This window comes from Syzygium oleosum, unplaced genomic scaffold (assembly GCF_021117445.2).
Source record: "Syzygium oleosum isolate NSW1041296 unplaced genomic scaffold, Sole_v2.1 Sole_v2.14, whole genome shotgun sequence".
NCBI lineage: Eukaryota > Viridiplantae > Streptophyta > Magnoliopsida > Myrtales > Myrtaceae > Syzygium > Syzygium oleosum.
The window spans coordinates 5,241,459-5,253,021 of NW_026607498.1; the positions used below are offsets into that span (position 1 = coordinate 5,241,459).

Genomic DNA, 11,563 nt, shown 5'->3' on the forward strand with positions numbered 1-11,563 from the left:
ACTACATGTTCACTCAATTATTTGCTCTTTTTTCATACAAACTCAATCTTCCAGGACAACACTTTACCTGATTGGGCTGGGGACAATCAACCAAGAAACCAAGCAGGCACCGAATGTCATCTGCAGCTATTGATGGAGGTGCTGAACCAATTAAAAGCTCAATGATCACCAAGAGTTCATCTACTAAAGCATTGACTTCACCTACTGGCCGGGTTGTATCATTTATAGAAAAGTTATTGACAGAGTCCTTTTCGCAGATTGTCCAATAGCATTTTCTGCAGCCATCAAGAAGCACTTGAATAGCATTGGCATCTCGCATCACCGATGACTCTGTAAAAACCATGTCTGCTAGTGAAGAAAGAAGCTTCTTCTGCAAACCATAGTTGCACAAGCTCCAAATTTTTAGATCCAACAGCAGCCTACTAAAAAGCTGTACTTTGAGAGTATGGTTAATCTTTTGAGACTGACATAAGGAGACAATCGCTGCAACAAGTTCCTCGTCTGCTACACCATCACTATGGCCAACATTGATTGCTGACAAGGTTTGCAAAAGGTGGTCTAGAAGTCTGGAGAGAACTTCAGGTCCCCTAACACGACACAACTCTTCGTTGTTCCCAGGATGTTGGATAGCTCTGGATATGATACGGAATATTGGAGCGGCCAGATTAGTTGTGGCCAAAGAAAGCGGAAGATCCCCTAGTTGCGGTTCAAGGCTGTCTTTATCAACACTTGGAACCACAAAAGGAAGTAAAGACATGGGACCACCATAAGCCAAGGCCCACAACGCGTCCACTGGCCGCATTCTAGTCGCAACATGAACTTGCCCAAGAACCTCCACTGGTCGTCTGAGTGTACCTGAAGCACCCAAAAGAAACTTCATGAATCACGCTCCATCAAGATGGATGACAGGATGCAACGCAAAGCTTTCCATAATCGAAGAATTGTTGCAACAAACTAAGCCAAGCTTAAGAAAAAATTATTCATGAGTTAGGATAGATCCCAAAAGGTACCCTACATTAAACACACAACCTAGTGATAATCATGAGATCAAGACAGACATGCCTTAGCAGACTTTGAATCTCATTTTTCAATTATTCAACCATTTCATTTTACCAAGTTCAATGTTAGCCAAATTAGTCAACATTTATGGTTATTCAAATTGAATATGCTACAGCTTCTCTCTCCTCCTACCTTTTCTATGTCCCTTGCCCCTTAAGAACCACACATAAAATTTTCTCCATCCACTCCTAAATATCATCACTCTTCATTCAATTTTCAAACTAACAGGATTTTGCTAACTCATCTGCTTCCTAAAGAGGCATGGCCTGTATATAATGCTGATATCTCCGCAAGAAATACTTCAAGAATTTCTAGCTGTCCTCATTATATGGATACCAGCTTGCAAGGGCATAACCATGGAGAAAAACCAAAAGAGACAAGGCTTGCTTGATTAGTGGTAATGATAAAACCAAACACAATACAGAATTTATAGGAGCATATTCAAAACAAGGTAATGGTGAGAGGCCATATTTTCTTACACAAGCAATTCTTCCATTTGTATTAAAGTATTGCGAAAGGTAACTCCGACAAGCCTATACCTCAGTCATCAGGATTTCACAAATTCAGATAGCAAGGCACAAACACTCTATAAAAGTATCACTGCAATAACATTGAAGCACGATACCAAGTAGAGCACCTACTCTTGATAGTTAACAGAGAAATGAATGACATACCAGCAGCGCCACTGGGAGAAGCATCTGGACAAAATCGGCCGGTGAGTAGACTGGGATGATAGAGAAGGTGGATGCATCCTCCAATTTCAGTATCAAGAACAGCACTTGCTTCAGCCATATTTCGCACATGGTCATTTGTCGCCAGCCAAGGCAACCCAGCTCCTGAGCCAAATGCAGGCAGCACATCCCCCCCTCTAGAAGCTAAGCGCGCCATCCTCTCAGGGCCAATTGGTTCCTTGAAAATATAAACAGGCCCCATCTCAGCAAACAAAGGGCATTGGCGGCGACGTCTTTGTAAACCAGCCATAGTAGGGGGTGGATTTGTTCCAATACAGCAAAAAGAAAGGGGCTTAGAAATTCGAGGGAATTCAAAAGGGCGACTTTCATACAAAGATCCATCAATATACAACCTGAGCTCACTGTCTGCTTTCCCAAGAATCCCCTGCTTGCTTGTATGTTCGAGACCAATGAAATACCAGCATTGCGGCTTAAATGCATGAGTAAAATGCAAAGAGGCCTTCTTGCCCTTTCCACTACCACATTCAACAACTAGAAACTGGGCATGAAAGTAGGCCTCCACCCCCTGATTATCAGCCGACAGGAAACTGAACAACCTTGGCATGTGTGCAGTGCCTTCACCAGCCAGTGCACTGGCAGCAGCAGCTGCAGACATGGCTGATGATTTGCCAGACTTAGCTGCAGCTGCAGCAGCAATTGCTGCTGCAGCAGTTGCAGCATTTAATGTATCTGCAAAAGATTCAATATATATCCACGTTGCAAAACCGTATCCATTCATAAATGGCCAACGGCTCTCTCCAGGACCAAGCAGGCCAGAGCTTTCGCCATCAAACTCGAATGTACATGCAGGCCCCCTTGACTCCTTCCCACCCATAGCCTTCTCCAATCCAAGCATTAATCTTTTTGACCATTCAGTGTTCAGCGTCCTATTAATGACTTGAAACCATCTATGCAAATCGACAACACTAAGTGAATGCCCAGCCAAGTATTGAATGCAGTAGCATAAAGGAGTTCCATCCCATGTCGTTGCCTCAGTTGAATTATCTTCCCGGAGAAAAATCCTCTCGGCAGATATCAACAGAACACCCAACAAACCAGCAATGGAGCACATTGCTCTGTTTCTAGTACATGCCCGTAATATAGCAAGTAGTCCTCTGACCATCCTTGTCCTAGGGGACATAAATTTATCACTATCTCCCACCCAAGGAAGCCAAGGAATAAGCTCACCTGCCACAATGGCCGCCCGCGAGTTTAACATCACACTTGGGGGATTGTTGTCTTCATCTTCTTCAAAACTCTCTACACCACCCATCGTGGCAATAAGAGAATCAACTACCAAGAAGGCGATACTATCCATTTCATCTCCAGATCCAAAATTCTCATCGCCACTAACGATATTCTTCAGCTTTTCTAAGCTCTCAGGCTTCCCCATGATTGCAGAATCCACCAAATGCAACAACTCTGGAGATACATTTGGCATAACAGCTCTTAATTTATTCTTTTGTGGGGAATCAACAGCAGAGAATCCAACATCTCCATGAAAAGCTGAATCAAGACTGGTTGCAGAGGATGACTGCTTTATGGCATCGACCATCTGCCTCTCAGGCTCAGGACTTGATGTGGACTGGCGATGGTGTATTTCAGCAACAGGTGAAGAGTCAAACTCTGCTGAGTATGACACAGACGTGTGTCTAACATTGTCTGAAGTTGATGACCTGTTTGAATCTATTAAACTTTCATGGTTTTCGCCAAAAGAGTTTTCTTGATCTTTCAAAGAAACCTGCTCAAAATGGTCTTCATCCGTGATTGCAGCTATAGAATCAATTCCTTCCCCGATGACGTTATTTTCTACCTCTGTTGCACCATCATTCTTTATATCATGAGCTTGGTGTAATGGTCCTGCAATATCCTCTATCTGTCCAATATCACCCAAATCTTTGGAAGGTTCATTTAGCTCTTTAGTATATTCTTCTTCTTCCATTGTGTTGTCCATAGACTGAGTCAACTTTCACTCCATCTGACGATCATGCCACTTAGAATAAGACACAAAAAAAAAAAAATGAGTGAAGGGCAGAGGAACTAACAAAACAATGAATCAGAATGTTGTGCCTCTATGACTGTGCAACGGTATTGCATACTAACTCTCTTTTTCAACAGACTTGGAAACGGAAACAGATTTGAAGTGGAGACGCAAGCAATCTTCATAGTTGAATGACATCAAATGGTCACGACAGTATAGTTTAATAGATATTTGCTATACGATTTCCCATTGACAACACAGCCCAAACATGCAAAGACACAATACTTTCTCAGGATAAGGACACTAAAAGTGTCATAACATTCGTACAGAGCTCACTTTGGTGCCATAGTTTTGCAAGCGATCATTTAAGTGTCAATAACTTTTAAAAACAAATCACTTATGTCACCTTGGCAATTTTCTTGCCGGAAAATCCTACTTGACATTAATTTCCAGCCCACATAGCATCTTCAAGTAGGATTTTCCGACAAGAAAATCGCCAATGTAACGTAAGTGATCAATTCTTAAAAGTTGCAACACTTGAACGATTGCTTAAAAGGTAGAGCATCTTACGAAAGTTACAGCACCAAAGTGAGCTGTATGAAAGTTATGGCACCATCAGTGTTCTTTTCCCGTACTTTCTCTTAATCACTTTTGGCTCCCTTGGGGATAATGTAGTTTTAAAGAAATATAATTAATGATTTCCATCCTCATTATGCTCCACATAAACATATACAAATAGATTCTATCTCTCAAACCCCCCCCCCCCCCAAAAAAAAAAAAACACAATGAACAAAATATGGTTGTCTAGATCAGTCCACATTCCACATAAACAAAGGCGGGAAAAAGAATTCCTAGTTTTGAAAGATTTTCTCAGTTTTCAAAACTCCCTAGGTGTTTAAGTTCTCATAAAGAATCTCTAAGAAAATTGGCACAGATGAAATAAGCAAATAGCTTAGTGTACCCAAGCCAATTCATCAAATTGTGTAGAAATAGATATCACTGTTCATAATCTAAAGGCTTAAACAAAGACATGGATCGATATTTGCACGCTCTAACACTCGCCCTTACATGTAGACTTGGATTTACCAAAGACTAAAGCGTGGACAAAGGATTATCCTGCTTCAATCATGTATACATTAAACCAATGTTGACTGATTTCAATGTTTAAGTTGCTAAAGGAAGGCGAAGGAGTGGTTTATGGTTACATGCTCTAACAAATAGGATAAAGGAGAATCCAAGCGAAGTGAGTCCTCAAACCTAACTCATCTAGCATGAAATCTCGAAATCAAAATCAATGGAATAATAGTCCACCTCTTAGCAAAAATGTGCTCTTATGATAGCTAGAACAGCAGCAGCAGCTACATTAACTACGCCTTATCCCACTATGTTGGGTCAGCTATAAAAATCCTTATATGACATTATGATCCATTCTATATCAGCTCTTATCTAAGGCGTAGGGTGAAAGTGGAACAACAAAACGATGGAATAGAAAGAGTAATGGTGACTTCAATTTCTATTTTAGGTTGTGACATAGAAAGGATGTGCACAAGTGAGAAAAAAAAGAAAGGGTACCCGTTGGATATATTATTTTCAAAACTTTCATATAGGAAATGAAATGTGCACTCTCTACTGAAGGAATCTTATCTAATAAACCATACCAAACATAAGGAAAGTCCAAGGGAAAAGGAACAGTTCCTCTTTCATCCTCGTTCCCACATACCAAACAGGACCTAAGCATTCAATTTCTTCCTTATCATGTCTTCTTAGGAGACAAAATTGGCAGAACCACCAAAGAGAAGAGACCTGAAAATCCCTTTGCTATGGCCGTTTCGCCCACAACTAAAGCAAAACTGAGAAAATAAAGGCTTCGTAAACCCTCTCCCAGTAAGCAGTTTATGAAAGTAAAGCACTGTGTGTCTCCTAGATTAATTCAACTCGCGAACTTAAGACACAGCGCACTCTCGAATCGAAGTTCCCTCTGCCGTAAAAACAGCTCCCGAAACCAAAACTCCAAACTCCAAAGCTCACTCTCCTCGCCACCACTAACCAAACAAGGAGAACTCAGCCAAACTAGACGGGCCAGTACGCGACACTCTCCGACGCCATCACAGCGAGAGAGAGAGAGAGAGAGAGAGAGAACAGAGAAGCGGCCAACCACAACGAGGAGCTTAAAAAAAAAAAGGGATTTTGACAGATCCCCATTACACGCAGGCCTTCGTTCCTCACTGGAGGGGCAGGCAGCGCACCAGCCGCAGCCGACCGACAAAAATGTGAAATCAAACGATTGCAAAACACGCAAGCAAGACGCCTACTTTAAGAGCATCGGGGCATCGAGAGATTCGACGAGCGAGGAAATGATCCCGGCACGCCCGATTCCGAGCTCCGCAGATTCCCGCGGATCAAGCAACACCGCCCGCCGAAAAAGATCGTGCGAACGCGATCGACAATCATGGCACTTGGACGGAAAACATACGAAAATGCCGAGCGATGTTACCTCAGTCGAACGAGAGATTTGGCGCGGCGCGGCGCGGCCCTGCCGATCCGATTCGAGGCCTCCCTCCGGTGGACGAGATCGCGATCGACGAATCCAGTCGGGGAAGAATGCTGCGGGGAGGGAGAGAGATCGAAGAGCGCGAGCGAATTTGCGAAAGCAATGCGTCGTGAGCGCGAGGGAGAAAGGAAGAGGAAGAGGAGGAGATGGAAAATTTTTAGCAGGTCAGCCAGCCAAAGTAAAAACCACGAGGGGGAAGACGAAGCAAAGGTCAAAGGGTTATGGTAATTAACGCCCCTTTCCGTGGGGCTTTTGGTAAAAGCACGCTTTTGCTTTTCTCCTTTTGCTTTTTTACTTCTTTTCTCTATTTTCTCGTTCCTATTTGCCCCTTCTTCTTTTTTTTAATTCTTTAAAGGGAAAATTACAACTACAATCCCTGAACTTTGGCATACTCATAAACTTTTAATTTGTTCGATATCGTCCATGAACTTTAACCCAATATGCAATGCAATCTCTAAACTTTTAATTTGTTCAATGTCGTCCTTGAATTTCTTGTACATATTCAATTTAGTCCAGAACTATACGAAGATGTTCGATATAGTTCCTGAACTTGAACCAATGGAAGGATTATATTGAACATTTTCATATAGTTCAGGGACTATATTAAACATGTATTAAAAAAATTTAAGAACCATATTAAATAAATTAAAAGTTCAAGGACCGTATTGAATATTAGGCTAAAGTTCAAGGATTATATTGAATAAATTACAAGTTCAAATATTACATTGCAAATCGAGACAAAGTTCAGAGACTGTTTGTATCAATATCTTTTTTTTTTTAATTATCGAGGCTTCATATTATATTATGTTGGTTAAAAAATCAATAATTAATTATCTTTGCTTAGCTTACACGTGAAGGGAGCATGAATGAGTAGTTAGCTATGAAGCACCTGCTTGTTTGTATCTTTCCATTTTTTTTCCATTTCGATTTAGCTTGAGTGACATTCAATTCTTTTACCTTTTTCCTAACCCCTTGATAAGGTCATTTTCGGAATTTGAAAATTTGAAGCTATTTTTAACAGAATTACATGCTATAGAAAGACTTTTAAAAAGGCGATGCCTTTTTTTAGCATTACGTACGGTCTAATTTACTTTTCATGAAAAGGCCAATATTTCGATTCTAGTTGACAAGAAATATCAAGCAACCCGTGCATTTGCATGGGATAAAGGGCTTGTTGATCATAGATGGCAAAAAAGACTTTTCTTATGCTCTCTCGATTCATATCATAGCGGCATTGTCATGTAGCCAAAGTTTCCTTAAACATAGCATCTTTTTCTTTTGTTCTTTTTTAGGGATAATATGGAATGCTCTAAGTTTCGCTTGGCAAATTATGACAAATTGTATGAAAAGTCCAAATGCATCAGGTAAGACTCCATCAATAAGATGGTGGACGACTGGACGTGACCTTCAAAATTACTTTTAACTAGTTAAGTGGGTCGCATTTTATACAGGCATAGGTCATAATTCTATCTATTCGAGCATTTATTTGTAATTTTATCAGTTTTTTGAGATTGTTGTTAGTTTAGTGAAAAAATATAACAGTAAGTAATTTTTTGTAATGATGGACCTACAAAGGTGGTGTGCGAGTTCAAATAAAATCTAATGGAATTTTCATTTGATTACTTGAATGGCTAAGATAAAGTTCAAGTCCATTTCTTGTTATCTTTTATTTGAAATGAATTGCAAAGACAAATGAATTCCACCAATAAAAATAAGTACAAGAACAATACAATGAATAATAAATTTAAAATAAGTATGTTACTCTAATATAATTTTAATATAATATAACTACCATAAACTCTAGTTTAAACGGCTGCACTCATATTATTTTACTTTTTGTAACTTGCTTTTTAATAAAAGAAAGTTTATTTTTGTACATGGTTTCTTCGATTAAGAAAGAAAAACATGTGATAACACCGCGGTGAAAGAGGTGTTTTTTGTGTGGAGAGCATGTCGAATGACTATCCATGCCTATGAAACTGCCCGGCCAAAGGACCGTCTTGGGTAGAGAGTTTCTATGTAGTGGAGGCCCCTCAAAATGTGACGGAAACGTGCAAAGATTTTCTCGGGACCGGATGGAAATCGGCCCTCGAGTACAAAGGCAAAAGGGAGATTTGAGTACAATTCCATGAATGCAAAAGTTAGAAGTACGAGAGAATAGTCAGCTCTTAACTGGCTAACTTCGTGTATATACCAAATTCAGTACAGAATACGACTACTTATACCGCATGAAATGTACACAACAACCTACATTGACGGCATCAAACTCGTAGAAGATTGATCCCTCAATCACACAGCGATCACATCGACTTATAATTTACTGGCACGACATTCATTCTACATTCATTCTCTAACATACAAGGGAAAGAACAGAAAAGAACTCATGAGCAAACTCTCTCGCTCGCATTGAAGGATAGCAATCTTGACTTTTTCAAGTTGCAGGAGTCAATTATCACCTAGATAACAAGCTTAAAACTGTCTCATCTCTATTCATCACACAGTGAGTAGAGGCGATTACCCGTGTGAGTGGGCTAATCTCTCATCTGTCCGACATACCTTTTCAATATAATTCACTCAGCATCGACATTCACAAATGTCATACAAACTTATAGGCTTTGATAATAACAAACTTCATTAATAGTGAACATTCTGGGAAAATTACAATATTCAGTACATCATATTCTACACAGTCCTAGATATCTCACATGACCATGAAAAACTTCTCTAGGAATCGGCTTCGTCATAGGATCTGCTATCATCCTTTGTGTAGATATGTACTTCACGTTCACTTCCTTTCGTGCAACCATGTCATTGACATAGTTATACTTGATATCTCTATGTTTGGTCTTTCCATGGTACTTGGGATCCTTAGTGTACACTATTGCTGCTTGGCTATCACAATAGACCAATACTGGGTTTGCAGCATTCTTAGTAACACCTAAGTGATCCAAAAATCTTCTAAGCCAAACAGCTTCTTGTGCCGCTGCTGATAGAGCCACGAACTTTGCTTCCATTGTAGATAAGGCTACACACTGTTGCTTCTTACTGCTCCAAGATATGGCGCCATTATTCAGTAACAACACGTATCCAGAAGTAGATTTTCTTTCTTTTAAATCTCCTCCCCAGTCAGCATCAGTATAGCTTTCAAGGTGTAGATCACTTCCTTGATAAGTCAGCGCATAGTCGGCACTTCCCTTTAGATATCTCATGATTCTTTTGACGGCAATCCAATGTACTTGACCTGGATTAGATTGGTATCTACTTACCATTCCAACTGCATAACAAATATCAGGTCTTGTACACATCATAGCGTACATCAAGCTTCCGATAGCACTAGCATATGGAACTTGTTCCATTTGCTCTTTTTCTTGTGAAGTCTTAGGACACATTCTGTCGCTTAATGCTTCGCCCTTTGCAATAGGAGTATCTATTGGTTTACAGTCTTGCATACGAAATCGCTCAAGGATTTTATTCACATACGTCTCTTGTGAAAGGGATAGGGATTTCTTTGAGCGATCTCTTGAAATCTTAACTCCAAGAATGCATGCAGCTTCACCCATATCTTTCATCTCAAAATTGGAAGATAACCAATTCTTGATTTGTATTAACTAACTCCATACTACTTAGGCAATTAGTATATCAACATATAATGACAAGATCACAAATTGATCTTTGGATCTTTTGATATATACACAATTGTCTTCACTAATCATTACAAAATCATATGCCATTATGGCATTGTGAAAACGTATATACCATTGTCTCGAAGACTGCTTAAGGCCATATATCGATCTCAATAGTCGACACACTTTGTGCTCCTGGCCTTTTGTAATGAAACCAACAGGTTGTTCCATATAAATTTCTTCCTCTAATTCTCCATTGAAGAATGCAGTCTTTACATCCATTTGATGTAATTCCAGATCCATACTAGCTACTATTGCCAGAATAAGGCGAATAGAGGTAAATCTAACCACAGGAGAAAAAGTTTCTTCAAAGTCAACTCCTTCCTGTTGATTATATCCTTTCGCCACAAGGCGAGCCTTATACCTCTCTATTGAGCCATCAGCCTTTCGCTTTATTTTGAGAACCCACTTGTTCCCAATGGCTTTGCGTCCTTTTGGAAGGTCAACCAATTCTCAAACTTGATTTGATCTTAATGACTCCATTTCCTCTTCCATTGCATGTATCCATTCTTCCTTATCAGGGCACTTTAGAGCATCGTTCACATTCTTCGGCTCATCTTCATCTTGTGGGGCGATCATGAAAGCTTCTCCTTCAATATCAAAACGTCGACGGGGAATCCTATTACGACTTGACTGTCGTATGGAATGCTGTACGCCTGATGATTCACCACGTTCCATTGCGCTTCCACTCGAATGAGATAATGGTAGTATCGTCTCTTTAAGTGATTGCAATTGAGACTGGGTTGCATTCAACTCTCCATTTGTCACAATGCTCCCACTAACTTCACTATCACGATCCACAGATTCGTATAGTGAGTAATCACTACCTACTTCGCCCTTTTTAGGAAATTCATTCTCTAAGAATGTGACATCCCGTGATTCAAATTCAATTATACTTCCGCTTTCTTGCTCACCTATGAATACATATCCTTTTGAGTGCTCTGAGTATCTTATAAAAATACTCTTTTTGCCTCTTGGGCCTAATTTTCCATACTTGTGAGAAGACTCACGAGTATAGGCAAGACAACCCCAAGGTTTTAGAAAGCTTAAATCAGCTTTGCCTCTGTCCATAAATCGAGGCACACGGTTAAGTATGTAGGCAGCAGTCAACAAAGCATCACCCCAAAAGGTGATGGGCAAGTTAGCTTGTGCCATCATTGATCTAACCATTTCCATTAAGGTTCTGTTTCTCCTTTCCGCAACACCATTTTGTTGAGGAGTATATGGAATAGTCAATTGTCTTTCTATTCCCTTTTCATCACATAAATTTCTGAACTGATCAGACAGATATTCTCGACCTCGATCGGATCTTAATGCTTTTATTTTCTTGTCTAATTGATTTTCCACTGAGGTCATAAATCTTTTAAAGCAATTTAAAGCTTCGGACTTATGAGAAATCAAATCGACATGTCCGAATCGAGTATAATCATCAATGAATGTGATGAAATAAACAGACCCATGCCTTGCTTTTACATTCATTGGACCACAGATGTCAGTATGGATTAATTGCAAAGGAAATTCAGCTCTTGTTCCTTTTCCAAATGGTTTCCGTGTTGTT

At 39.9% G+C, this 11,563-nt stretch overlaps 1 protein-coding gene across 2 annotated transcripts in view; it reads right to left on the reverse strand.

The window, feature by feature from the left end:
- The window catches only part of LOC115691799 (BEACH domain-containing protein C2), a 31,725-nt gene extending 25,223 nt beyond the window's left edge, over positions 1-6,502 (reverse strand). The window contains exons 1-3 of one of the 2 annotated variants that reach the window (XM_030618534.2): positions 6,266-6,502; positions 1,734-3,783; positions 68-855 (exon numbers count right to left, since the gene is read on the reverse strand). In XM_030618534.2, the coding sequence (XP_030474394.2) occupies positions 68-855; positions 1,734-3,744 (2,799 nt within the window). In that variant the 5' untranslated portion in view covers positions 3,745-3,783; positions 6,266-6,502. Of the gene's footprint in view, positions 1-67; positions 856-1,700; positions 3,784-6,265 lie in introns of both variants that reach the window. The other variant, XM_056318089.1, reaches the window with a different exon arrangement.
- Positions 6,503-11,563: the final 5,061 nt, after the last annotated feature.